This window comes from Nerophis lumbriciformis, linkage group LG26, assembly GCF_033978685.3.
Source record: "Nerophis lumbriciformis linkage group LG26, RoL_Nlum_v2.1, whole genome shotgun sequence".
NCBI classification, from domain to species: Eukaryota; Metazoa; Chordata; class Actinopteri; order Syngnathiformes; family Syngnathidae; genus Nerophis; species Nerophis lumbriciformis.
This window is the reverse complement of record NC_084573.2, coordinates 19,905,362-19,932,729: the sequence shown is the minus strand read 5'-3', so window position 1 is coordinate 19,932,729 and position 27,368 is coordinate 19,905,362. Positions and strand designations below refer to the sequence as shown.

At 38.2% G+C, this 27,368-nt stretch overlaps 2 protein-coding genes across 3 annotated transcripts in view; one reads left to right on the top strand and one right to left on the bottom strand.

Moving 5' to 3' along the window:
• Positions 1–512: 512 nt before the first annotated feature.
• Positions 513–24,166, top strand: rars2 (arginyl-tRNA synthetase 2, mitochondrial). Its single transcript, XM_061987251.2, has 20 exons — positions 513–792; positions 929–1,002; positions 2,126–2,228; positions 7,273–7,356; positions 7,429–7,529; positions 7,598–7,653; positions 7,719–7,802; positions 7,925–8,001; positions 8,219–8,377; positions 8,442–8,548; positions 8,613–8,708; positions 8,800–8,860; positions 12,016–12,092; positions 12,150–12,274; positions 16,307–16,374; positions 17,164–17,273; positions 17,790–17,885; positions 22,641–22,715; positions 22,772–22,835; positions 24,047–24,166. Exons 1-20 carry the CDS (start codon positions 757–759, stop codon positions 24,131–24,133), a joined length of 1,740 nt encoding a protein of 579 aa, XP_061843235.1. The 5' UTR covers positions 513–756; the 3' UTR covers positions 24,134–24,166.
• Positions 8,113–27,368, bottom strand: part of LOC133623830 (CMP-sialic acid transporter-like) — a 44,803-nt gene continuing 25,547 nt past the window's right edge. Inside the window, exons 8-9 of one of the 2 annotated variants that reach the window (XM_061987253.2) lie at positions 25,342–25,509; positions 8,113–8,531 (exon numbers count right to left, since the gene is read on the bottom strand). In XM_061987253.2, coding sequence (XP_061843237.2) covers positions 25,376–25,509 — 134 coding nt within the window. In that variant the 3' untranslated portion in view covers positions 8,113–8,531; positions 25,342–25,375. Of the gene's footprint in view, positions 8,532–22,857; positions 25,510–27,368 lie in introns of those variants that run through there. The other variant, XM_061987252.2, reaches the window with a different exon arrangement.

The following is a 27,368-nucleotide window of genomic DNA, read 5'->3' as shown; positions in this document are numbered from 1 at the left end:
TTCACAAACCTCACCTACACCTCAAATATTGTAGATACATTTTTTTTAGAATAATTTAACCATTTTAAAGCATAACCCTGTCTTTATTTTATTTTATTTTTTACAAATAATCCAACAAACCATTGGTCACCAGAGTTGTATGTAATCTCTCAGGAGAGACTATCAAAGTCATACTAGTTTTTACTGTGCAATTAAATCAGACCAAATTACATAATTTTCCCGGCTGAACATAAATGCATCAACGCATTTTTACATTACGTTGGGTCGAGTAGAGTCAGTCGGGAGTACAGGTATTGATAATCGAACGAACCTCTTCAGTCAGTGACGTATTAAGACCGAGGCTTGCGATTTGACAACCTACCGGAAAGGGTTTAGCTAAATAGGACGTATACTCGTATTTTTGATTTTTTTTGTTTGTTTTACCGTATCATTTATGTGATTGTATTCTTGTCTCCTTTTTAACTTTCACAATATCACATGAATGTAACACAACGCGTGTTAATGGATTACATTGCTTTTGATCAAGTAATGTAAGTCGGGAGTAAAAAGGTTTATAATCAAACGAACCTCTTCAATTGGTGACGTTTTCAGAGCGAGGCCTGTGATTCGCAAACATACCGGAAAAGGTTTAACTAAACAGGAAGTATACTAGGAATGTTTGGGAGATTTTAAAAATGTGACCGTGTCATTTGTGCAATTGTATTCTTTTCACCACTTCAACTTTAATATTTTAAAGTTTTACACGTTTTTGGGAACATGGCTTGTTTCTTTAGACGGAGAATAGCAGCGCAGGTAATGTACGAATAAAAAAAAAAGGTGACATGTGCTAACGCTAGCTTGAAAGCGCGAGAGTCACTCAGGGGCAAACCAACACGGACTGAAAATGAAAAGTTTCTGTTAAATATTTTGTAATATGTTTGTTGTGCAGCTCGGCAGGACGATGCGGCAGAGTGAGGATGCCTTCATACCAGCTTTGTCGGCTGTTCCAGTCTTTAAGAAACAGTTGAGTATCATCTTTTTATTTTATCCATCCATCCATCTTCTTCCGCTTATCCGAGGTTGGGTCGCGGGGGCAGCAGCCTAAGCAGGGAAGCCCAGACTTTCCTCTCCCCAGCCACTTCGTCCAGCTCTTCCCGGGGACCCCGAGGCATTCCCAGGCCACCTGGGAGACATAGTCTACCCAACGTGTCTTGGGTCTTCCCCGTGGCCTGGGAACGCCTCGGGGTGCCCTAAACACCTTCCTAAGGAGGCGTTCGGGTGGCATCCTGACCAGATGCCCGAACCACCTCATCTGGCTCCTCTCGATGTGGAGGAGCAGCAGCTTTACTTTGAGCTTCCCCCGGATGGCAGAGTTTCTCACCCTATCTCTAAGGGAGAGCCCCGCCACCCGGCGGAGGAAACTCATTTCGGCCGCTTGTACCCGTGATCTTGTCCTTTCGGTCATAATCCAAAGCTCATGACCATAGGTGAGGATGGGAACGTAGATCAACCGGTAAATTGAGAGCTTTGCCCTCCGGCTCAGCTCCTTCTTCACTACAACGGATCGATACAGCGTCCGCATTACTGAGGACGCCGCACCGATCCGCCTGTCGACCTCACGATCCACTCTTCCCTCACTCGTGAACAAGACTCCGAGGTACTTGAACTCCTCCACTTGGGGCAGGGTCTCCTCCCCAACCCGGAGATGGCACTCCACCCTTTTCCGGGCGAGAACCATGGACCTTTTTTTTTATTTTTAATTGAACAACAAACATACATTTATAATTCACACAAAAGTCAAGGCACTTTCAACACGAAGGAAAGAAAACTAAAGCAAATACTGAGAGTAATAATAATATAAAAAAATATGAAAAAGACAAAAAGGGCTACCTAAATCACTTTAAATGTTTTTAACAAAGATATCAATTTAAGGGCTTTTGTACTCTTAATAATTTTCCGAGATTTGTATGATGATTGTAACCCATTAAGCCAATTAGAAAATGTAGGCCTTACTTTCATAAATCGACATTTATGTAGAACATTTTTTGCCTGGATCATAATAATGTTGCCAAACATTTCTTTAAGTTGAGTATCATCTTCTTTACACTTCCCATTTAACCAATTGACTGGAATTGTCCCTCTTCAGGCAGACTGCCGACTTGAGGCTGTCAATCAGCGTGTTAAGAGATAATGGCGTTTTACCATCCAATGGAGATATTCGAGCACAAACGGAACACCTGGCCCGTCAGGTAAGATGAATTAATCTGGCTCTAAACGCAGGAAGTAATGCTGCTCAATAGGGCTGGGCGAAATGGACGAAAAAGGATTTTCCCATATATTTTTACTTAAACTCGATATTCAATATATATCTCGATATATTTTCCGGTGAAGTATGCATATAAAGATATTCATTTTTGAGCGATATTCACTGAAATTGAAGTGAATGACAACTGTACTGTAAACAGTCAGCGGCACTTTTATTAACCCAGTTAGTCAAGATGGGTATTAACAGCACAGAGAGGAAACTGTTTAAACAGCACAGAATTACATAACACAAATAAAATAGAAAAAATATTATTTCTACGTAAAATAAATAACATAGCTGTGCAAATAATACAAAATGTATCAAACTCAAATAAAAAAAACATTTGCAGGAAGGCACTTTTTTAATTCCGAGTCGACGACGCAAAGGACTGTCACACACGTACGGTTCTGGTCAGCGCCAAGTAAGTGACTTGACTTAATTGTGCGGCTATGATCTTCCTCACTTCGGCACACATTTTTGGCAGCATTTCTCGTGCGAAATATGTTCAGCTTGGTAACTGGAGAACAGTTTGGATTTGTGCTTACATGGTAAACAACTCAAATGAATGTTTTATCCAGACGCATACATTTGTCCAAATGTGGCCAAGTAGACACATTGGGGGTTTCCTGGACGTCGTCGACATCGCTAAAAGAAAAATCTAAGGAAGAGAATCCCTCTGCCATCTTCCACTAGTTTTTTTTAATATATAAATCGCCGGCTTGAATATTCCCTCTTCTCTTCGACGACTCTCTCGTCGTCATTTGGGATGTCTGTTGTGATTTCCCTTCCTGGTTCCATGACCCGCCCTATCTTGCCTCTGATTGGCCTGTCCCTATTGTTTTGGCCTAATCTCAACCAATCATGACTCATCATAGTAAGCAACCAACCAATAAAGGATGTTCTTATACGTGCAAGCACATCTTGGAAGGAGGAAGGGGAGTGTTGAGAAGCGGGGGAGAACAAGGAACACAACAAATAAGTAGTTTGGTCATTTTAAAGTGAAATTAATTATATCGATATTACAATATTTTCTTAATTCATATCTTGTTTAAAAATGTATCGATATGTCTTACAAACTCCATATATCGGCCAGCCCTACTGCTCAAACGTTGTTTTAAGAGAAAGACAAATAAAACAAACACATATTTGAACTATGTTATACATTTCCTCTGTTGGGGCCTTAATAGTCATGGATGTCGGCCATAAAGAAATGTATATAGGAATACAATATTTAGAGCAGTGGTCCCCAACCACCGGTCCGTGGACCAGTACCGATTGGTACCGGGCCGCAGAAGAAAAAAAAAAAAAAAAGTTTATTTTTTATTTTTTTTATTAAATCAACATAAAATACACAATATATATATTATACATCAATATTGATCAATACAGTTTGCAGGGATACAGTCCGTAAGCACACATGATTGTATTTCTTTATGAACCCCCCCCCCCCTTCCCGCCTGTCCGTGGGACAAATTTTCAAGCTACAAAAAGGTTGGGGACCACTGATTTAGAGGACAGCCAACATTTTAGTCTTGTCCTTACATTACTTCCTACTTGCATACAGCAATCATACAGGCTGAAATGTTTCCACAAAATCTATATTTTTATGTAATTAAAACAGCTTTGTATAATCTGTGACAATATGTTTCGTACTTGTCGCATTTCACATGATGTCTAAATCGGGGATGTCCAAACTTTCTCCAAAGAGGGCGGCAAGAATTTGAGGGACATTTTGGATTTTGTTTTTGTAAACAGACTCGATAAGCTCAGATGTTAGAATCAGTGTTCGGAAAATTACTTTTGAAAAGTAAATAATTATATTTGTTCATTACTACCGGTAATGTAATTTTATGAAATATAAGCTACATAATTTGAGTTTTAAAAAAAACTCCACAATGTGGGTCACCGCTTGCCGTTTGCCAAATCACTGGTAAGACGCACTGAAGAATACAAATACCGTATTTTTCGGACTAAAAGTCGCAGTTTTTTGCGACTTATACTCAGGAGTGACTTATGTGTGAAATTATTAACACATTACCGTAAAATATCAAATAATATTATTTAGCTCATTCACGTAAGAGACTAGACGTATAAGATTTCAGGGGATTTAGCGATTAGGAGTGACAGATTGTTTGGTAAACGTATAGCATGTTCTATATGTTATAGTTATTTGAATGACTCTTACCATAATATGTTACGTTAACATACCAGGCATGTTCTCAGTTGGTTATTTATGCCTCATATAACGTACACTTATTCAGCCTGTTGTTCACTATTCTTTATTTATTTTAAATTGCCTTTCAAATGTCTATTCTTGGTGTTGGGTTTTATCAAATAAATTTCCCCAAAAAATGCGACTTATACTCCAGTGCGACTTATATATGTTTTTTTCCTTCTTTATTATGCATTTTCGTCCGGTGCGACTTATACTCTGGAGCGACTTATACTCCGAAAAATACGGTAATAATTTACTATTTGAAAGTGTTGTTTAGTAAATGTTTACTTGAATTAGAAGTTTTATAGTATTCATTACACCACTGATTCTTTGTTTACTGTAGAATGTTTGCGATGAAAAGCAAAAATACAAAATTGTTTGTATGAACAAAATGACAGTTGTCAGCTGTTAGCATATATTACCTCAATCAAACATGGTGGAAAGTTCTCTGCCGTATGGATGCAACGGTACTTGCTATAATCCTGTGCGGGACAATTCGCCTTTAATTTAAAAAACAATTGTGATATTAATCGAAATTGGATGTTATGAAAAAATTAATCGTGATAAATTTTTTTGCCATATTGCCCAGCCCTTCTCCTAACTCAAAACACTTGTATCTCAAGTAAACGTCTCTCAATGAAATTAATTATAATCAATGCCCCCCCAAAACAGCACAAATGTATAATGTAACATGCATTTTAGGAAGAAAACAAACTTTTAGATAAGACATCCATCCCATCCATCCATTTCTACCGCTTGTCCCTTTTGGGGTTGCGGGGGGTGCTGGAGCCTATCTCAGCTGCATTCAGGCGGAAGGCGGGGTACACCCTGGACAAGGCGCCACCTCATCGCAGGGCCAACACAGATAAGACATATTGTATAAAAATCATACAACTACTACAGTTGGTAGTAGTACATTTTATTGAATAATAAAATGTACTACTACCAACTGCAGTAGTTTCATGAAGTAATGTAAATGTACTGCATTCAGCTTGGAGGGTGGACTTCTACGGTATCTCCTACCATCAGCAGTTTTTTAATATTTTCATGGATAAATGTCCGCCATTTAGCTTTATTTTAACATTATCGGCTGACCTTAGACTCATGTGGTGCAGACCAGCAGTGACACAATCCAAATGCTTCCCCAAGTCTACTACATTCTCAGTCAATGATTTCTTTCTTTAATTCAATCAATATCATCCGCTTCTTCTTCACTGTTCTTAACACTCACCTTATTCCTTCCCATGCTTGGAAAAGAAAGTTCTGCCCATATATAGCTATAAGCTAACGCTATTAATGGATGTTTTACTTTGCCAACTAATGGCGGGGATGCTTGTAACTCAAATGTTTGCGTGCTGTAGGACAACTCTTATCTCAAAACAAAATATTGTTGAGGTACCACCGTATAGTTAAAGAAATACCAGTCTCATTAATTCAACTGCATTTTTTTACTTGTTTAATTGTAGTTTTTAAAGGCCTACTGAAATGTGATTTTCTTATTTAAACGGGGATAGCAGGTCCATTGTATGTGTCATATTTGATCATTTCGCGATATTGCCATATTTTTGCTGAAAGGATTTAGTAGAGAACATCGACGATAAAGTTCGCAACTTTTGGTCGCTGATAAAAAAGCATTGCCTGTACCGGAAGTAGCAGACGATATGCGCGTGACGTCACATGTTGTGGAGCTCTTCACATCCGCACATTGTTTACAATCATGGCCACCAGCAGCGAGAGCGATTCGGACCGAGAAAGCGAAGATTTCCCCATTAATTTGAGCAAGGATGAAAGATTCGTGGATGAGGAAAGTGAGAGTGAAGGACTAGAGGGCAGTGGGAGCGATTCAGATAGGGAAGATGCTGTGAGAGGCGGGTGGGACCTGATATTCAGCTGGGAATGACTAAAACAGTAAATAAACACAAGACATATACATACTCTATTAGCCACAAGACAACCAGGCTTATATTTAATATGCCACAAATTAATCCCGCATAACAAACACCTCCCCCTCCTGTCCATATAACCCGCCAATACAACTCAAACACCTGCACAACACACTCAATCCCACAGCCCAAAGTACCGTTCACCTCCCCAAAGTTCATACAGCACATATATTTCCCCAAAGTTACGTACGTGACATGCACATAGCGGCACGCACGTACGGGCAAGCGATCAAATGTTTGGAAGCCGCAGCTGCATGCGTATTCACGGCACTGCGTCTGCGCATCCAACTCAAGTCCTCCTGGTAAGAGTCTCTGTTGTCCCAGTTCTCCACAGGTAAAGCTTGACTGTCATCTTTCGGGAATGTAAACAATGAAACACCGGCTGTGTGTGTGTTGCTGCAGCCGCCCGCAATACACCGCTTCCCACCTACAGCTTTCTTCTTTGCTGTCTCCATTGTTCATTGAACAAACTGCAAAAGATTCACCAACACAGATGTCCAGAATACTGTGGAATTTTGCGATGAAAACAGACAACTTAATAGCTGGCCACCATGCTGTCCCAAAATGTCCTCTACAATCCGTGACGTCACGTGCCGGCGTCATCATACCGAGACGTTTTCAGCAGGATATTTCGCGCAAAATTTAAAATTGCACTTTAGTAAGCTAACCCGGCTGTATTGGCATGTGTTGCAATGTTAAGATTTCGTCATTGATATATAAACTATCAGACTGCGTGGGCGGTAGTAGTGGGTTTCCGTAGGCCTTTAAATGTGTGATTTCAGTCAAAAAAAATCAAAATCTGCCTACAACTGTGATGTTTTCTTGTCCAGCTAAAGCAGGACAGTGTGGTGGAGGAAATAACTGCTGAATCAGCTGTAATTTACTTCAGATTCAATCGCAAACTCCTTGCGCAGGTTTGTTGTTTTTATTCTTTTCCTACATTTTTTACTGTTTTCCCGAACCACATGTCTCCTTTTGTGTTCTAGAAAATCCTGGAACCTTTTAGAATGGGGGACAGCAGCAAATTTGGACTGAATAGTGAACTTTTGAAGTCCCTAAAGCGAGGATTGACATTGGTGGAGTACAGGTAATGTGTCACCAACCATAAGTGCATGCTCTTAGAGATTGTCAATAAGTCATACTGACGTTTTGCAGCTCTCCAAACATTGCAAAAAAGTTCCATGCTGGACACTTACGGTCTACAATTATAGGTGAGTTCTTGCTGACGCAATACGAAGGACACCAAGTAACTGGATAACGTTGACTCTCTTTGCAGGAAACTTTATTGCCAATCTGAAGCAATCTCTTGGAAACGAAGTTATCCGAATGAACTACCTTGGAGACTGGGGCTTGCAATTTGGTGAGGGATTATTAGGGGGGTGCGTGCGTGTGTGTGTGGATATAAAAATGTGTGTGGGATATGTGTGTGTGTGTGTGTACACACACACATGTACATATAGTTGTTTTTTTCCCTAATTTCAGGTCTGCTTGGAGTTGGTTTCAGGCAGTTTGGCAGTCAGGAGCAGTTGAAACAAAACCCTTTACAACATTTGTTTGAGGTGAATTTGCATCATGCACACCTGTGACCTACTTTGATCACATGACAGCCAAAACGGTTGAACACAACTGCAAGCTACAGTCACAATGGAAAACATGATTTCATGACCCAATTGACCCATAAAGAAACATATTTAATTGATCACAGTCAATTTCATATCTTTTTCTATGGTTATCATCATCATCCCTATGAAGTTTCACATGTTGGTGTTTCTTCAGGTTTATGTCAAGGTGAACCAGGAAGCAGAACACAACGAGGACACGAGGCTGGCGGCCAGAGACTTCTTTCGACAGCTGGAACGCCATGAAAGTGGGGCCGTGTCGCTATGGCAACAGTTCAGGGACATCACAGTGAGCGAGTATCGGCACGTTTACAAGGTAGCGTAAAAATAGAACTGCTAAAATACGGACTTAATATCAACGTTCTGCGCTTGTTTGTCAGCGTTTAGGGGTGGACTTTGATGTGTATTCCGGGGAGTCTTTTCACCAGGAAAGGGTGCAGGAGGTGGTGCAGCAGCTGCAGGAAGGAGGCCTGTTGAAGACCACAGAGTACGTATTGGTGTAGCATTAGCTCCTTTCACGCCGCCATCTCTCATATAGAACTTGTTTCCAGAAAGGGCACAAGTGTTGTGGACCTGTCAGCGGCCCGAGACATGAGCACCGTCTCCACTGTGCTGCGCAGCGATGGCACAAGTCTTTACATCACCAGGTTGGCACCTATATTTAGTTCCTCTGGAACCATGTCAACTACAAATACCTCTAGGACTAATTGTAGACATGACTCTTGTCTTTGGTTTCAGGGACATTGCTGCTGCCATTGACCGCAGAGAACAATACCATTTTGATGAGATGATTTATGTGGTAAGGTTTTAGTTCTTTCAGTATTTTATGGAGGTGAGTTTGTGTCTGTATATTACGAAAGCTTTTTTTAATTTTTTTTTATTGAATTTTAAAACACTTAACTTTTAAACACGAATTTTGCTAACACATTTTTCGTCGATAAAATTGTCAGCATAATTTAATGCAAAAATAATTACGTTTTAAACAAAAAAAATTCAGTTCCATAAATTCAGTGTCAAAAAAAAGCTTTTGTAATAGACACAAATTAACATTCATAATATATTAATTTTCATTTCTAACACACAGTTGTCTCATTTAAAAATGTGAAAAAAAGTGGAGAATGCTGCAAGTATTAAAAAAACATTCAATCGACCCAAAATATAAGACAACTTTATTTCAAGACATGTTTTTTCAAGAACATTTTTTAAAGTCTACTTTTATAAGTGGGTGTCTCTCCATATTGTCACAATAATAACATCCAACTTCATATACTGTAGTACCTCAACTCACAGCATAATTGGTTCTGTGACAGAGCTCTTAACTCAAAACCCTTGTATCTCAAATCAACGTATCCCATTGAAATGAATTGAAATCAACAACATTTTAACATGTTACATGCCTTTTTAAGAAGAAACTTGTACCGGTACATGAGAAATATTGTGTGATAAACAATGGAATAAAATGTACTAACAACTACAGTAGTTTTATGAAGTAATGTAATAATAATGTACCGCATTTACCTTGGAGAGTGGACTTCTACAGTATCGCCTTGTAGCAGTTTCTCCGTCAAACACACCATCAGCAGCTTCTCCATATTTTCATTGGTAAATATCCTCCGTTTAGATATTATTTTAACATTTTATTTTAACAACGTTCGACTCATTCTGCTACAGTATGGTGCAGACTAGCAGTGATATGCTAGTGATGTGCTATATGAAGAAACTGTACATGTGTTACACAGACTTTTAGTGTGTGTGTGACAAGAAGAAAACCTCTCACTCGCTTAGTAAGAAGTAGAAGTAACTAAGGTGTGTCTAAAAGTCAATACGGTAGTTGATTTAACTGTTAACAGATGATCATATATATATATATATATATATATATATATATATATATATAAATAAATAAAACGTACATGCTGCTTTTAACGAGCATTTAATGACAGGCTGAAGATGAGAGTAATGACCACATTACCATGTTGGACATTTTTGTTTTTTGAAAGGGACAAGCGGTATAAAATGGATGGCTGGATATTAACACACAAAACTATGCTCCTGTCATCCATATTATGAAACAAGCCTGTGCCGCCACCTGCTGGCTAATGTATGTTGTAACCCAGTTGTTTGAACTTTTATTTTCACTAGAATTACTTGTTTGTAGTGTTTTGTGGCACCATTTTTTGCAAACTACCATGTTATTTTAAAAAAAGGGTAATTTATTAACAGCTGACATTTGTCACCTGTCACCTGGCCATCATTTGATATGGCCCATAAAAACCTGCAAATAAAAGGCATTTATAAGGTACTTGATCTTTTCTGACTAAGTGCATTCATTATTTGTAGCTTGTCAGAAAAAAATGAATGCAGCTGCATATCTTTAAAACTTAAAAATAAATAAAAATAATGTATCAAATATTATATAAAAAAAAAAAATCATCATTCCAAACATTTTTTTGCTCAGATAAAACAATTAATACTTAAATATCTGCTTGACTTATGATTTCAATGCAAGTTATCCATCAAATTAGAGTGTAAAAATTACAATAGATTTTACGTTAAAAACTAGCAGCTTAGTTGCCAGGATTTTGCTGTTAAAAAAATAGTGGTGCCCCTCCTGCTCCAGCCCGGCTGCACCAAATGATAACATAGATACATTTAATAAAGTCAAATACAAACCAGGCAACAAGAGAAGTATCATACACTTCTCTTTTGTAAAGTAAATCTGAACAGCCGTTATGGGCATCTACATCAACTATATGATTTGCCTGAGAAGCTGGACAGGACACACACACAAAAAAAAATAGTGGTGCCAGTGTTTAGTTAAAGTTAAAGTACCAATGATTATCACACACACACTAGGTGAGGCGAAATTATTGTCTGCATTTGACCCATCACATTTGGTCACCCCCTGGGAGGTGAGGGGAGCAATGGGCAGCAGCAGTGGCCGCGCCCGGGAATCATTTTTGGTGATTTAACCCCATGCTGAGTGCCAAGCAGGGAAGTAATGGGTCCCATTTTTATAGTCTTTGGTATGCCTCGGCCGGGGTTTGAACTCACAACCTACCGATCTCAGGGCGGACACTCAAACCTCTAGGCTAGACACACTGAGTGTGTGAAGTGAAGTGAATTACATTTATATAGCACTTTTCTCTAGAGACTCAAAGAGCTTTACATAGTGAAACCCATGATCTACATCTTTAAGACACATTTTAAACCAGACTGGGTGGCACTGGGAGCAGGGAGGTGAAGTATCTTGCCCAAAGACACAACAGCAGCGCCTAGGATGGCGGAAGCAGGGATCGAACCTGGAACCCTCAAGTTGCAAAGTTGTAAAAAAGTAGATTTTACGGCAAAAAAAATGGCAGCTGAGTAGTGTGGGACTGTTTTTTCCATTTACAGTAATATGTAGTAAAAAAAAAGAAATTTTGGTTAATTCCTCAAAAAAAAAATTCTGTTGGGTAAGCTGACAGATTTTACCACAAAATCTACAGATTTTTTTTTCTTCCAGTAAACACATTTCTAATAATCAAATGCAAAGTGACATAATATCATCCATTAATATTCATGAATGTACACGTGAATAACTGGATGTGGCACTCCATGAAAACGAGTTTAACATCTCTGGTCTTGTGGATCTTTGCAAAGGTCATTTTTGTGGGTGTGTCCACTTGTTTGCTTAAACAAATGTATTCCACCCACGGTCTAAAAACGCTGTTGAAGAAGAATTATTACTTTTGTGCTGACGAGCGAGCAGCTTGTTGTTTTAAGGCTCACACATGAATGCCACTCCTCCAGTTGCAACACTCATGTTGACTTTTCTACTATCCATCCATCCATTTTCTACCGCTTATTCCCTTTGGGGTGGCGGGGGGCGCTGGAGCCTATCTCAGCTACAATCGGGCGGAAGGCGGGGTGACTTTTCTACTATTACAAATGTTTTCTCTCCTCCTTTTTAAGACCGATAAAAGCCAAACAAATCACTTCCAGCAATTGTTCCAGATCTTGCAAGCCATGGGACATTCCTGGGCTGACAGGTAGCGCACATGTCATGTGACTCAGGGCCTGAAACTAAACATGCTTCTTGCTTGCAGGTGTCATCACGTGACCTTTGGCCTGGTGCAGGGCATGAAGACCCGAAGTGGGGAGGTGGTCTTCTTGGAGGACGTGCTGGACGAGGCCCGAGCCAGGATGCTGCACAACATGAAGCAGTCGAAAAGTAAAAAAGCCGCCTCTTTTCAATGCCATGATGGCTTGCCACCAAGGTTTTCCGTGCAAAATAATGTCAAGTCTGTCATAAAAGCTGCAATATTTCTCTAAAGTTGCCTGACTGATGTTTGCAAAGCGATACTGTCAAGATACGCTAAGCAGTTTAATGTTTAAAAGATATATTACAATACAAAGATTGTGCTGCTTTGAAAGCTTGTAAAGTTTGTATCCATGGTGACCCTCAACAAGTCATCCAGTATCTCTTTCTGCATAAAAATCTCATTTAGTCTTGTGCAATATCGCTCTCCAATTATTTTAGATCAGTGTTTCCCAAAGCACTGCAAACTGTAATGACGTAATCAGCAAATTTGCATAATTGGCCATGACACATTTGCAAAAAGCGAGTAGGACTTAAAACTTGGGCTGTCAAATGTAGTAATGCATTAACATATGTGACTAAAAATATCGCATTAATCAGGTATAAACGCAGATTTAAAGCTTAAAGCAATAAAGCAAGTACCGTATTTTTCGGACTATAAGTCGCAGTTTTTTTTATAGTTTGGCCGGGGGCGCGACTTATACTCAGGAGCGACTTATGTGTGAAATTATTAACACATTACCGTAAAATATCAAATAATATTATTTAGCTCATTCACGTGAGAGACTAGACGTATAAGATTTCATGGGATTTAGCGATTAGGAGTGACAGATTGTTTGGTAAACGTATAGCATGTTCTATATGTTATAGTTATTTGAATGACTCTTACCTTAATATGTTACGTTAACATACCAGGCACGTTCTCAGTTGGTTATTTATGCCTCATATAACGTACACTTATTCAGCCTGTTGTTCACTATTCTTTATTTATTTTAAATTGCCTTTCAAATGTCTATTCTTAGTGTTGGGTTTTATCAAATACATTTCCCCAAAAAATGCGACTTATACTCCAGTGCGACTTATATATGTTTTTTTTCCTTCTTTATTATGCATTTTCGTCCGGTGCGACTTATACTACGGAGCGACTTATACTCCGAAAAATACGGTAATAATTTACTATTTGAAAGTGTTGTTTAGTAAATGTTTACTTGAATTAGAAGTTTTATAGTATTCATTACACCACTGATTCTTTGTTTACTGTAGAATGTTTGCGATGAAAAGCAAAAATACAAAATTGTTTGTATGAACAAAAAGACAGTTGTCAGCTGTTAGCATATATTACGGTACCTCAATCAAACATGGTGGGAAGTTCTCTGCAGTATGGATGCAACGGTACTTGCTATAATCCTGTACGGGACAATTCGCCTTTATTTTAAAAAACAATTGTGATATTAATCGAAATTGGATGTTATGAAAAAATTAATCGTGATAATTTTTTTTGCCATATTGCCCAGTTCTTGGGTTTTATCAAATACATTTCAAAAATGCAACTTTTTTATACTCCAGTGCGACTTATATGTTTTTTTCCTTCTCAGCCTGTGCGACTTATACTCTGAAAAATACGTTAATTTCTTGTTATTGATTGCGATAAATCCAAATTCAAACATGTGATTAATCTGATTAAAATCATTTAACATCACTAAAAAATATATTAAAAACAAATTTGTTTAATTACAAACTTTTCTGTTGTGTTTTCATGTGGTTTGTGTCACAAAGGCCAGTGTTAATTTCCTTGACTTATCATTTTTGTCTGTTATTGTCCCTATTTTCTCCTGACCAAAATAAGATTATAACTAATTAAAAGCAAATGCTTGTTGACTCAATTGTCAGTTATTTTGTCATCATTTCAGAATAAAAAGGAGACCGAAATGTTGACCAAAGAAATGTAATTATATTTAATTTGGTCTTGTAAATGTTGGTAAACTATCAGATCACAGCTCTTTAGCAGCGTGATTGGCAAAAACTGACTCATTCCTGACTTTTGTGTTAAATAAATGCTTTGCAGGTAGTCTAAATGAGTGATTGTCAAATTGTGGTACATACTAGGGGTTTGCCAAAGAATCACTTGGACTAAAGTACAGTGTTTTATTTTCCTATATTCAGACTGTATGGCCATAAATATTAAATATACGTGTTAAATAAAACATCTGCCTTGTTTCCAATGAATATTTAGGCCTACTACGCATGGTGGTACTTGGGTGAGTTTGAGAACCACTGGTCTAAATAAAGGTGCTTTCAAATAACTTTAAAAGGGCCTTATCTTTAATACTTTATCTTTTATGTACCGTAGTCGACTAAAATTTGGACTAAAACTAATCTACATTTTCATCAAAAGACTATTAAAACCAAATTAGAAAGCGCTGTGAAAATGAACACTGCAATAAATGTAGAAGGACTCTACAGCGCTCGTTGAGAAGAGCAACACCTTTTACAAACCCCGTTTCCATATGAGTTGGGAAATTGTGTTAGATGTAAATATAAACGGAATACAATGATTTGCAAATCCTTTTCAACCCATATTCAATTGAATGCACTACAAAGACAGGATATTTGATGTTCAAACTCATAAACTTTTTTTTTTTTTTGCAAATGATAATTAACTTAGAATTTCATGGCTGCAACACGTGCCAAAGTAGTTGGGAAAGGGCATGTTCACCACTGTGTTACATGGCCTTTCCTTTTAACAACACTCAATAAACAATTGGGAACTGAGGAAACTAATTGTTGAAGCTTTGAAAGTGGAATTCTTTCCCATTCTTGTTTTATGTAGAGCTTCAGTCGTTCAACAGTCCGGGGTCTCCGCTGTCGTATTTTACGCTTCATATGTTGTTCCAAAACCTGTATGTACATTTCAGCATTAATGGTGCCTTCACAGATGTGTAAGTTACCCATGCCTTGGGTACTAATGCACCCCCATACCATCACAGATGCTGGCTTTTGAACTTTGCGTCGATAACAGTCTGGATGATTCGCTTCCCCTTTGGTCCGGATGACACGATGTCGAATATTTCCAAAAACAATTTCAAATGTGGACTCGTCAGACCATGGAACACTTTTCTACTTTGCATGAGTCCATCTTAGATGATCTCGGGCCCAGAGAAGCCGGCGGCGTTTCTGGATGTTGTTGATAAATGGCTTTCGCTTTGCATAGTAGAGCTTTAACGTGCACTTACAGATGTAGCGACGAACTGTATTTAGTGACAGTGGTTTTCTGAAGTGTTCCTGAGCCCATGTGGTGATATCCTTTAGAGATTGATGTCGGTTTTTGATACAGTGCCGTCTGAGGGATCGAAGGTCACGGTCATTCAATGTTGGTTACTTACGTGGAGTGATTTCTCCAGATTCTCTGAACCTTTTGATGATGTTATGGACCGTAGATGTTGAAATCCCTAAATTTCTTGTAATTGCACTTTGAGAAACGTTGTTCTTAAACTGTTTGACTATTTGCTCACGCAGTTGTGGACAAAGGGGTGTACCTCGCCCCATCCTTTCTTGTGAAAGACTGAGCATTTTTTGAGAAGCTGTTTTTATACCCAATCATGGCACCCACCTGTTCCCAATTAGCCTGCACACCTGTGCGATGTTCCAAATAAGTGTTTGATGAGCATTCCTCAACTTCTTTGTCACGTGTTGCTGGCATCAAATTCTAAAGTTAATGATTATTTGCAAAAATAAAAATGTTTATCAGTTTGAACATCAAATATGTTGTCTTTGTAGCATATTCAACTGAATATGGGTTGAAAATGATTTGCAAATCATTGTATTCCGTTTATATTTACATCTAACACAATTTCCCAACTCATATGGAAACGGGGTTCCAGAGTTGCCAAAAGTCTACACTAGAAATTCCGCCTTTCGCATTTTTGATGGAGTATTCTGCGGGCTCTTATTACTCACTAAGTTGGCAACACCAATGATCCCTGTTGCCCAGGTGTGTTACCATGGCAGCCATGAATAAATTACAGTATGGGAAACTCTTGTGCTATTTCCATTTTGTTAAATCCACTCTAATCTGGATGAATCGTAACCTCCTTTTGAGGGGGAAAAAAATTCCTTTGTTGTAAATATTCACTCCTTAAGCGCTCTCTTGTTTATGTCTTGCAGCAACAAAAGAAATGGACGACGCCGAGGACACGGCCCAGAAAGTGGGAATCAGCGCACTTATAGTCCAGGTGAAGCATGCTAATTTAGTTGACTCATCATTTCTGTCATAGTTAGCGTGAACAACCTTTTATTCCCCACAGCAAAAATGAGATAACTCATCAAAAAGAATGAATGTTGACTAAAACTAGGATGAAATGAACTGACATTTGGCATCAAGTAAAGATGAGACAAAACGTGAATGAAATCCTTCGCTGCCAGTCACCAATCCTCGCCTCCATGGCAGCAAATAAAGTAAGCTTCTACACGTACCATTATCACTGGAGGATGAGGGATAGCTAAACATGCTACACTACACACCATAGGATACAATAAGCTATGCTAACCGCTAAGCTAAAGCTCTTAAACGTAAACACAGGTGGGCAAATATTGGCAAAGTTACCAATATAGTATTAGTATATTGTTTATTATCACAAAATATTTAGTCATTTTTGTAATTGTTTACAAAGTCTGTAAATAAGTCCTTGGACACAGGAGGGCTTTAAGGGCAAACACCAAATGATTTAAATCACAGCCAATAGTAGGATATGGTTCTAAATGCCAAGCAATATATGGCCATAGAGATTTTAGGCCATCCCTTCTTTGCATGCAGCCTAAATATACCCGAAGGAACTTTAAAACATGTCTTATCCCTTTTTATTTTTTGCATTTTAGTTGAGTAAAACTACATCAATTTAGATTACTTCAAGTCTGACTATAACTATTAGTCTAAACTAAATTAAAAAGGAAAAGTCAAAATGAAAAGAAAGTGGAGCCATTTTCTTTTATTAAATGTAACACAATGTTTGTTCTTTTTGAAGGATTTTAAAGGTCCGTTGCAGTCTGGTTACAAGTTTGACTGGGACACCATGCTCCAGGCTCAAGGAGACACAGGTGTTTTCCTCCAGTACACATACGCTCGAGTCTGCAGGTGTGTTGTTGTTATGGTTATTATTTTTGGCATGGCGGTGAGGTGGAAAGTTAATAGTTTTTGGATCAGAATATGTCAATTTACCTTGAATTTTGAATTATGGGCAAAAGTAAAAATACACTACAAACTATACAAGTGTGTGTACTATTAGTGGGAGATATAGCCTAAAAATAAAATATCAAATTTTTTTCACCGAAAAATGGATTTACAATTTTTCCCCCTTACTTTTGAAAGAAAATGACATTTAAAGCAAATGACAAAGATATTTCCAATTATTTGAAACTTGCTTTATTTGTGTTGCCATGGAAAAAATGAGGAAATGGAAACAAAGTTACCATTCCCAGCAATGTCACATTTCTTTAGAAATCACTCTCATATGGCCAATTATTAAGCAATATGTAAAATGAGCACAGTCCAAAGCCTCGGCACACAGATGTCTTTTTGGGCTCAATATTGATATCATATTGATAACATGAAGCTTACAAAAGCTAAGCACATCATTCTTGTTTTGTACAGTTTAATACAGAGAAATGACAACATCCACGCTGCTACTTTCGATCCATCGCTTCTTACTGAGCCGTCAAGCATCGCCATCCTCCAACACCTCCTGCGGTGAGTTCCTCTTTCTTTTCTCTGCGTTTTAAATGGTAAACAAACTGCTCGTACAAGGCAGTTAACAATATCATCTGCATGGCAGCACCCGCCATCAGTGTGTGAATGTGTGTGTGAATGGGTGAATGTGGAAATAGTGTCACAGCGTTTTGAGTTCCTTGAAGGTTGAAAAGCGCTCTACAAGTATAACCCATTTATCATTTAAAGTGCTGTAAAAGTCCCCCAACACTGTTTCACATACATGCTGTGAGCGAGGGATGGGAGTTAATAAGATTTTTCCGGTTCAGATTCTGCCTAACGATTCGGTTCCTTAACGGTTCTCTTATCGATTCTTATTTGGGGGGGGGGAAAGAGTAGATTAGCATGACTTGTAACAGGACCTTACAAAGCCTACAGTGAGGTCTCAATAGGTATATGCACAGTATGAAGAAGAAAAATACTTTTTAATATATAAATATAAGAAATGAATATTCTTCTGTACAATAATCATGTGTAAATTACACAAGAATGTAACATTCAGTAACATGTGATATTAACTTATTACATGCAAAGTAAGATATGTCAAGCCTTTATTGGTTATAATTGGATGATTATGGCTTACAGCAGGGGTGTCAAACTTAAGTATAGAGTGGGCCAAAATGTAAAACTGAACAAAGCCGCGGGCCGCTTTTCATCCACTCTAAAATCGTTCAGACCCAGTCACAAGATATGTGCGGCTTCTGTACGCACACACAAGCGAATGCCACGCATACTTCATCAACAGTGATACAGGTTACACTGAGGGCGTCAGTATAAAAAACTTTAACATTGTTAGAAATATGCGCCACACTGTGAATCCACACCAAACAAGAATGACAAACACATTTCGGGAGAACAGCCGCGCCGTAACACAACATAAACACAACAGAACAAATACCCAGAATCCTTTGCAGCACTAACTCTACATCCCCGCTACCACCAAACCTCCCCCCACACACACCTTGTAGCTACCCGGAAGAGTTAGTGCTGCAAAGGGTTCTATACAGTGTGGCGTATATTTCTAACAGTGTTAAAGTTTTTTATTCGGCTACCCTCAGTGTATCGCTGTTGATGAAGTATGCGTTGCATTCTAATGTGTGTGCGTGCAGAAGCCGCACATGTTATGTGACTGGGCCAGCACTCGTTTGGCGGGCTGGCGTTTGGAAGACTCCCGGGAGGATCGGCGGGCCAGCTTTACTGTTAATTTGATATCGCCTCGAGGGCCAAGTGAAATGACACGGCGGGCCAGAGTTTGACATCCATGGCTTACAGTTTATCAAAACTTTGAATTGAAAATCTCAAAATATAACAAATAATGGCTTGCAATAAATTAATATCACAGATTAGTTTCACATTTGAAGTTAATTGCTGACATGAATAGACCTTTACACAATATTCTAATTTTATGACAGAGAAAATGTGGTTGCAGGAAAACATGCAACTTTTCCCCTGCTACAATTGAACAACTATGTACTGAAAATACAAACTTAGTCGCTGCTTAGGGACATTTGTCCAGTGGCGGACATGAACTGCTGCTGCCTACCTCAGAATGTCTCTCATCATGCTCTACTAAATGCAAGGCATTCATTTCAATGTAACAAATAACAAATAGTGGTCTGCTAGTATTACTGCTGCTGGGATGAGATAGGAGCATTCATAATTATTGCATGTTGTGTTCACATGTCTCATGCACTAGCAGCCTTAATCTTTTCTAGTAAAATGTAGTCAACTGAAGAGCGTTTGTTGCGCCCGGCCACTGCCATTTTGAGATCTAACGTCACTCCACAACATCATCCCCACCCAGAAAGATGGATAAGAGAACCATTTGAAAAAAAAAAAAAACAGGCAATTCCAAGGAATTGATAGACTGGGAACCGGTTTTTGATTCCCATCCATACTGTAACACACATGTAATGTAGTAACAGGCACATGTAATACTTACAGCATTAATGTAACTTCTTGATGTCAGAGTGCTTCTGTCAACAACATTGTCTTTGCTGTTTGCTACCACTAATGGAAGACTTTGTGAGAGCATTCTCGTGAAACACGATTTCTAAATCAGTGACTTACAATGTCCGCTCTCACCGGGACGCTTGTATCTTTCAGCACTTGTGCTCTCCTGAAGCTGCTAAAATCGGAATAACTATCACTCCAGATGAGTAAAATGTTGTGATGGTCTTATACTGCGCTCTATTTGTTGAGAGCCGTATAGTGTGAAGTTAGATCCTTAAATTGACCAACTCAGAGTTTGCAACATTTACACAGATGGCACTAACTTTACTATGTACCGTATTTTTCGGAGTATAAGTCGCACCTGCCGAAAATGCATGATAAAGAAGGGAAAAAACATATACAGTTATGTTCATAATAATAGCAGTGTGTTTAAAAAGGTGAGTAAACCTCAAAATTCTTCAAATAAATTGTATTTTAATGTACACAAATGCATTGGGGATACTGCACATTCTATTTCAAAGCCAAAAAATTGGAAAAAAGTAATTTCATTTGACAATTTTTTACAGAAAGTCAAGAAATATAAAACAAAAAAATAGCAGTGTTGACATATTTCTTTACAAAACTCAAATGTACTGTATAAACTAAGAAAGGCTTGCAGATTCAACTTTCCTTACAATTATTAACTATAATTTAGTTGCATAACCACGGTTTCTGATAACTGCTTCACATCTGTGGCACATGGAGTCCACCAACTACTGGCACCGGTCAACAGGTATTGCAGCCCAGGACAATTGTACTGTGTTCCACAGTTCCTCTGCATTTTTTGGTTTTACCTCATGAACAGCATTTTTTATGAGTTTTCAATGGGATTAAGGTTCGGGGATTGTGCTCGCCTCTCCATTACTTGAATTCTGTTGGTCTGGAACCGTGATTTTGCTTGCTTGCTGGTGTGTTTGGGGTCATTGTCTTGTTGAAACACCCATTTCAAGGGCATATTCTCTTCAGCATACGGCAACATGACTTCTTCCAGTGTTCTGATGTACTCAAACTGACCCATGATCCCTGGTACACGATGAATAGGACCAACACTATAGTACGAGAAACATCCCCATATCATGATGCTTGCACCACCATGCTTCACCGTCTTCACTGTGTACTATGGCTTGAATTCAGTGTTTACAGGAAGTCTGACAAACTGTCTGTGGCCCTTAGACCCAAAAAGAATAATCTTACTCCCATCAGTCCCCAAATATTACGCCATTTCTTTGTAGGCCAGTCAATGTGTTCTTTGGCAAATTGTAACCGCTTCAGCACACGTCTTTTTTTTAACAATGATTGTTACAGTACTCACAGGCCATCTTAGATCTTCTTTGATCCTCCTGGAGCTGATCATTGGCTGAGCCGTTGCCATTTTGGTTATTCTCCCATCCATTCCAATAGTCGTTTTTCTTTTTCTTCCTCGCCTTTTTGGTTTTGGCTGCCAATTTAAAGCGTTTGATATCATTTTAGCTGAACAGCCTATCATTTTCTGCACTTCTTTATAGGTTTTCCCCTCTTTTATTAAATTCTTAATCAAAGAACGCTCTTCTTCTGAACTGTGTCTTCAACGACCCATTTTACTCTGTTTTTCCAAGGACAAATACAGCATATGCAGCGTCAGTTGCCTTGAGCCTTAAATAAGGGCCACTTGTTTAACACCTTTTTTTCCCACATAATCAATGACCTCATTAATTGAACTACGCACTGCTATTTTTTTGAACACGCCCCTTTCAGTAAATGATTCAGTTTCACAGAATCAGCAGCATGCACATCATGCCTGTTGGGTCTGTTGGTTTTCTATACCTTTACTAAACATTCTAGAAACTTTACTTGCAGTGTAGAAATTGAAATTCTAACAAAAACAGGGATTTATCTTGCTAGTGATGTGGGACTGCTATTATTTTGAACACAACTGTATAAGCCCTGCGATGAGGTGGCGACTTGTCCAGGGTGTACCCCGCCTTCCGCCCGATTGTAGCTGAGATAGGCTCCAGCGCCCCCCGCGACCCCAAAGGGAATAAGCGGTAGAAAATGGATGGATGTATAAGTCGCACTGGAGCCCGGCCAAACTATGAAAAAAACTGTGACTTATAGTCCGAAAAATACGGTATGTCCCGCCTAAAAGTTACATACGTGTGTAACTTTTAGATAGCTAGTGTTATTGAATGTATATTCTATCATAACATAGCTTCAAATGGTTCATTGCTTCTTTTGAACACCAGTAGAGTCTTTCCTGAAAAATATAGACAACTGTCGATCAAATGTGTTCTGTTAAACCACTGAGCTAGCTAAATGTGTTTGTGTTATATTGTTTGCTTAGAAACATGTAACTGTGAAGAAGATGCAAACAACCCCTTTAACTTGGTGAAATAACCTTCTAGTGTAGAGGCAAGATGCATGATTTATCATCTACTGTTAACTTTTACAAACACAAAGACTTCATTATTTTATGGCACGTTGCAACTAATGTTATTAGCAGCTTATGTTAGCTAGTTTGGAAGGGGCAGTGTGAGTAAGGCAATGCCAGAAAAGTAGTTCCTCTGCGTTAGCTCTACAACAACAATGTCACTATAGCATGTAAATCAGGGCGTTGTTGACAGTTACATTCATCTCATTACCTGCCAACTATTTTACTATGTAGACCCACAGACATGTTTTGGTTGTGGACAAAAGGGCAACATTTATTTTCAAGCTCAGTCATTTCAACAACCGCTAAACTAAAGACACGTCTTTGTGGCCTTGCAGCTACGACGAGGCCTTGTACCAGTCGGCCCAGGATCTGCAACCCAAACACCTGCTCAACTTCCTGTTGAAGCTGTGGTAAGGAAGACCGTACACAAAATAGACGTGCATGCTCTAAAGAGGCTTTGTTGCAGCCACCTGATTGCCTCCGCACACAGAGAGCTGCCCGTCAAAGGGAGCCCACAGGAAGTTGCTCAGGTAAAATAACAAGTCAGGTAACTGAAAATCAACCATAAAAGTTTATTATTTTATAACCAAATGGATTGATAAGTGGTTTTCTCAAAAGTGTGCCTGGCAGAATGAATATATATATATATATATATATTATACTTAATGATCTTTGACTTAAACGGGTACTGCACTTTTTGGGGAATTTTGCCTATCATTCACAATCATGAAAGATATTACAGATTTCTAAATATTAAATACATTTGATCAAAAGTCTGCTAACAATGGAGCTGTTTAATTCTGTCAATAACATCCAAACTTCTCCATTGATAAGTATTTATGTAATGTAGTCACGGGCACATTTATAATATTCACTTACATATTTTGATCATTTTAAGGATACACAGCACATTAATTTCACAAATGCATCACAACATTTGCTTTTTTTTTTCTTCATCACTGATTATTACTCAAACGTAAAACATCACTAATGTCTGCTGTCATTAGAATGGCGACTGCTGGGATGTTCATATATTCCCTTTTAGGTGAAGAATGACTCATAATACTCACAAAGAAGCAGGGTTTTGGGGGGAGGGGGGCAAAACGTCTTTCTCGCCATTTCCGGGTCCTAAATGGCTGTCAAACGTATTCTGTCCAGGTGAGATGCATGATTTATGATCTGCAATAAAGTTACATGCAGCAGACCACTGGATGATGTAAACATAGGCACACAGAAGTGATGACCACGCCGCTATAGTTGATCTACGTTAGCGTTTATAATAACTATCACTCATACTGCTATACATATATATATACACATACATACACGTAATATTTTTGAATGGTTATCGGATTTTATGGGCGGAATAGTGGAGCTCCTATTGGCTATGCTGTATAGGACTTTATTTGATAAATATTTAACTTATTTAATCCATCCTCTGTCATGTCTTTCATATTGTGAACGATAGGCAAAATTCCAAAAAGTTCCCGTTTAACTTGAATCACTTATAACAATAAATGCATGAAAATGAAGATGACCCATTTGTTGTTGCTATATTAGGTCAATTAATGAAGACTTTATACAGATGTTTCATACACAGCAACACAAGGTGCTTAACAACAGTTGAAAGGAAACATACTTCACCATTAATAAGATTGCTTGATAGCACTTTTTACTTCATCTTCAGCACCAACATTCTAATAATTTAAGTGAACTTCTGTCATTTTCTCAACGCAAACAGGCAAGACTACGACTTTTCAGCGGGTCCTGCTCGGTTCTGGCTGACGGGATGAGAATTCTTGGCATCACACCAGTCGACAAAATGTAAATAGGACTTCTTGAATAAAATACTACAAAAGTGTAACTTGGCTGGTATTGAATTAATAATGCTAAGCTGTCACATGTTTATACCAGTAAAAACCTAACAATATCTTCCTCCACTTGCATGCAATTGCAAGTCAAATCAGTGGCAGCTTTTTGTGATATACTTCCATTCAATTGTCTTTGTTTTTTAAACTGATGTGACACAAAATAGAACATATACATACATGTAATGTCATTTCAAGTACAAAGCTTTTTTTTATACATTCAGAATTGTATATTGTAATATGTACACCACTATTTGCCTTTATCATTTTCAATTGAAAAAACACTCATATTTGATTTCTATAAACTGGTGATAAAATATTTGACCCATTAATCATATTTTAGATGTAAAAGAAACCATCAATGCAGTTGTTGGTCCGTATTGTGTCTAGTAACTTTGCAACATACAGTGCATCCGGAAAGTACTCACTGTTTTTCACATTTTGTTATGTTACAACAGCCTTATTCCAAAATAGAAAAAAACTATTCTACACACAATACCCCCAAAAGACAATGTAAACATTTATTAAATCATCACATGTACATAAGCTTTTGCTCAATACTTTGTTGATGCACATTTAGCTAAAATACCACCAGGTTGGCGGAGAATGGCGCAGCAAAGAGGAATGAGTGAAACTGCCCAAAGATAGGTGTGCCAAGCTTGTGACATTGTATTCAAAAAAGACTTGAGGCTGTAATTGCTGCTAAAGGTGCATCAACAAAGTATTGAGCAAAGGCTGTGAATACTTATGTACATGCAACTTTTTTTTGGTTTTAATAAATATGCTAATTTAAAAAATAACTTCATTCTCATAATAGAGTGTTGCTTGTAGAATTTTGAAGACAAATTAATTTATTCCACTTTGGAATAAGTGTAACACAACAAAATGTGGAAAAAGTGAAGCTTATTGAATGCACTGTATGTACGGTAAATGAAAAAGTTGAGTCTTTACTATTTACTCATCTTTGAGTAACTCCGCCCTCAAGTTTAGACATCCCACACAAGAAGGCGTGAAAATACCAGAAAGTCATTATCTGTCAGGATGCCCAATAAAAAAAAGTGCCTTTAAATCTTGATTTAACAGAACTTCCATTATTTGGAGAGGAAAAAAAGTGTCAAGTTGATAAACTCTGTGTTTGTTAGGAAAAACAGAAAAAGTTGTTCCCTACTTGGATCCTTCATCCTCCTCGCTGGATCAGGGTCTCACACACTAATTAGTTTCTGTTTGGCCTCCTGCTCGCTGTCCTTCACACTCAGCTTGGATGTGTCCTGCTTTGGAAGGCCGTACAGATAGATGGACACGCACACCAAGATGGCTCCTGATGCAAATGTGGTCGCTGTGGACACAAACACATTCGGAACCTTTTGTATTTCATACAAATGACTGACAGCCTAAATCATGGATATGTTCGCACACGAGATGCTACCATCTTAGCGAGAAACAGCTGTTTTTTTTTAATAGCATGCGACACATTTTAAACACAATATTGCAAAACAAACATTAAAAAGTAGAATAAAAGCAAACAGGTGTAATGTAACAAGAAAATGTTGCAATGTTTGCTGATTTTTCCTTTAAAATGGTTAATACTCAAAAAATAAACTAATAATACAAGTCTGCTAACGATGAATGTATACATATATATATATATTCATACATATACCGGTACATATATACATACATATATATATTTATACATAAATATACACATATATACATATACACACATACACATATATATACTGTATATATATATATACACATACATATATATATAGTTAAGGTTTCTGTGGTTTATCCATTATACAGTGCTCAATACCGGCGTAGAGCGGAATATACGTTAGGTCAGAAAAAACAGAGGCTATATCATCCCTACACGTCTGTTTTCCTGCTCGTCACACACACTCACACACACACACAAACTATACTTTTTCATGATACTCTAATATTTGGAGATAGGATATTTGAGTTTTCTTAAGCTGTATGCCATAATCAGCAATATTAATGTTTATGTTGAGTTGCGGTGCAGATGTTCTCTCGAAATGTGTTGGTCATTCTTTTTTGGTGTGGATTCACAGTGTGGCGCATATTTGTAACAGTGATAAAGTTGTTTATACGGCCACCCTCAGTGTCCATCATTGGAGAGAGCTCGGTGGTGACCGTTTGGTGGGACACAATGTCTCCTCCGTCTTTTGATCGGTTTCTTTTCAAGGATACTTGGCTGTTGATCAAGTATGTCTTGCAGTCACTTACGTGTGTCTGCAGAAGCCTCATACAACATGTGACTGGGCCGGCACGCTGTTTGTGTGGTGAAAAAAGCGGACGTGACGACAGGTTGTAGAGGACGTTAAAGGCAGTGCTATCACGGCACGCCCTTAATATTGTTGTCCGGGTGAAAATCGGGACAAATTCGGGGGAATGGTTGCCCCGGGAGATTGTCGGGAGGGGCACTGAAATTCGGGAGTCTCCCGGAAAAATCGGGAGGGTTGGCAAGTATGTTGCTAGGGCGGGATAGCCATTCAAAGAAGGTGAATTCATTAAAAAGTGCATGTTCGATTTTTTAAAGATATCTTTTCTTGCGGCCCAGCCTCACCCAGTTTCTGCATCCAGGTAAATTGAGTTTGAGACCCCTGTGCTAGAATGTTCTCAATTTAATGCAATATTCACTTAGCAATAGAGATGTCCGATAATATCGGCCTGCCGATATTATCGGACGATAAATGCGTTAAAATGTAATATCGTAAATTATCAGTATCGTTTTTTTTATTATCGGTATCGTTTTTTTTTGTTTGTTAGTTTGTTTTTTTATTAAATCAACATAAAAAACACAAGATACACTTACAATTAGTGCACCAACCCAAAAAACCTTCCTCCCCCATTCACTCATTCACACAAAAGGGTTGTTTCTTTCTGTTATTAATATTCTGGTTCCTACATTATATATCAATATATATCAATACAGTCTGCAAGGGATACAGTCCGTAAGCACACATTATTGTGCGTGCTGGTCCACTAATAGTACTAACCTTTAACAGTTAATTTTACTCATTTTCATTAATTACTAGTTTCTATGTAACTGTTTTTATATTGTTTTACTTTCTTTTTTATTCAAGAAAATGTTTTTAATTTATTTATCTTATTTTTTTTTTTATTTTTTTTTTAAAAGTACCTTATCTTGACCATACTTGGTTGTCCAAA

Excerpts from the sequence above, each read along its gene's own strand:
- rars2 (XM_061987251.2), top strand. The coding sequence starts at position 757 with ATGGCTTGTTTCTTTAGACGGAGAATAGCAGCGCAG. Across the intron at positions 2,229-7,272 it reads CGGAACACCTGGCCCGTCAG|CTAAAGCAGGACAGTGTGGT; the intron begins GTAAGATGAATT and ends TTTCTTGTCCAG. Across the intron at positions 8,709-8,799 it reads ACAAGTCTTTACATCACCAG|GGACATTGCTGCTGCCATTG; the intron begins GTTGGCACCTAT and ends CTTTGGTTTCAG.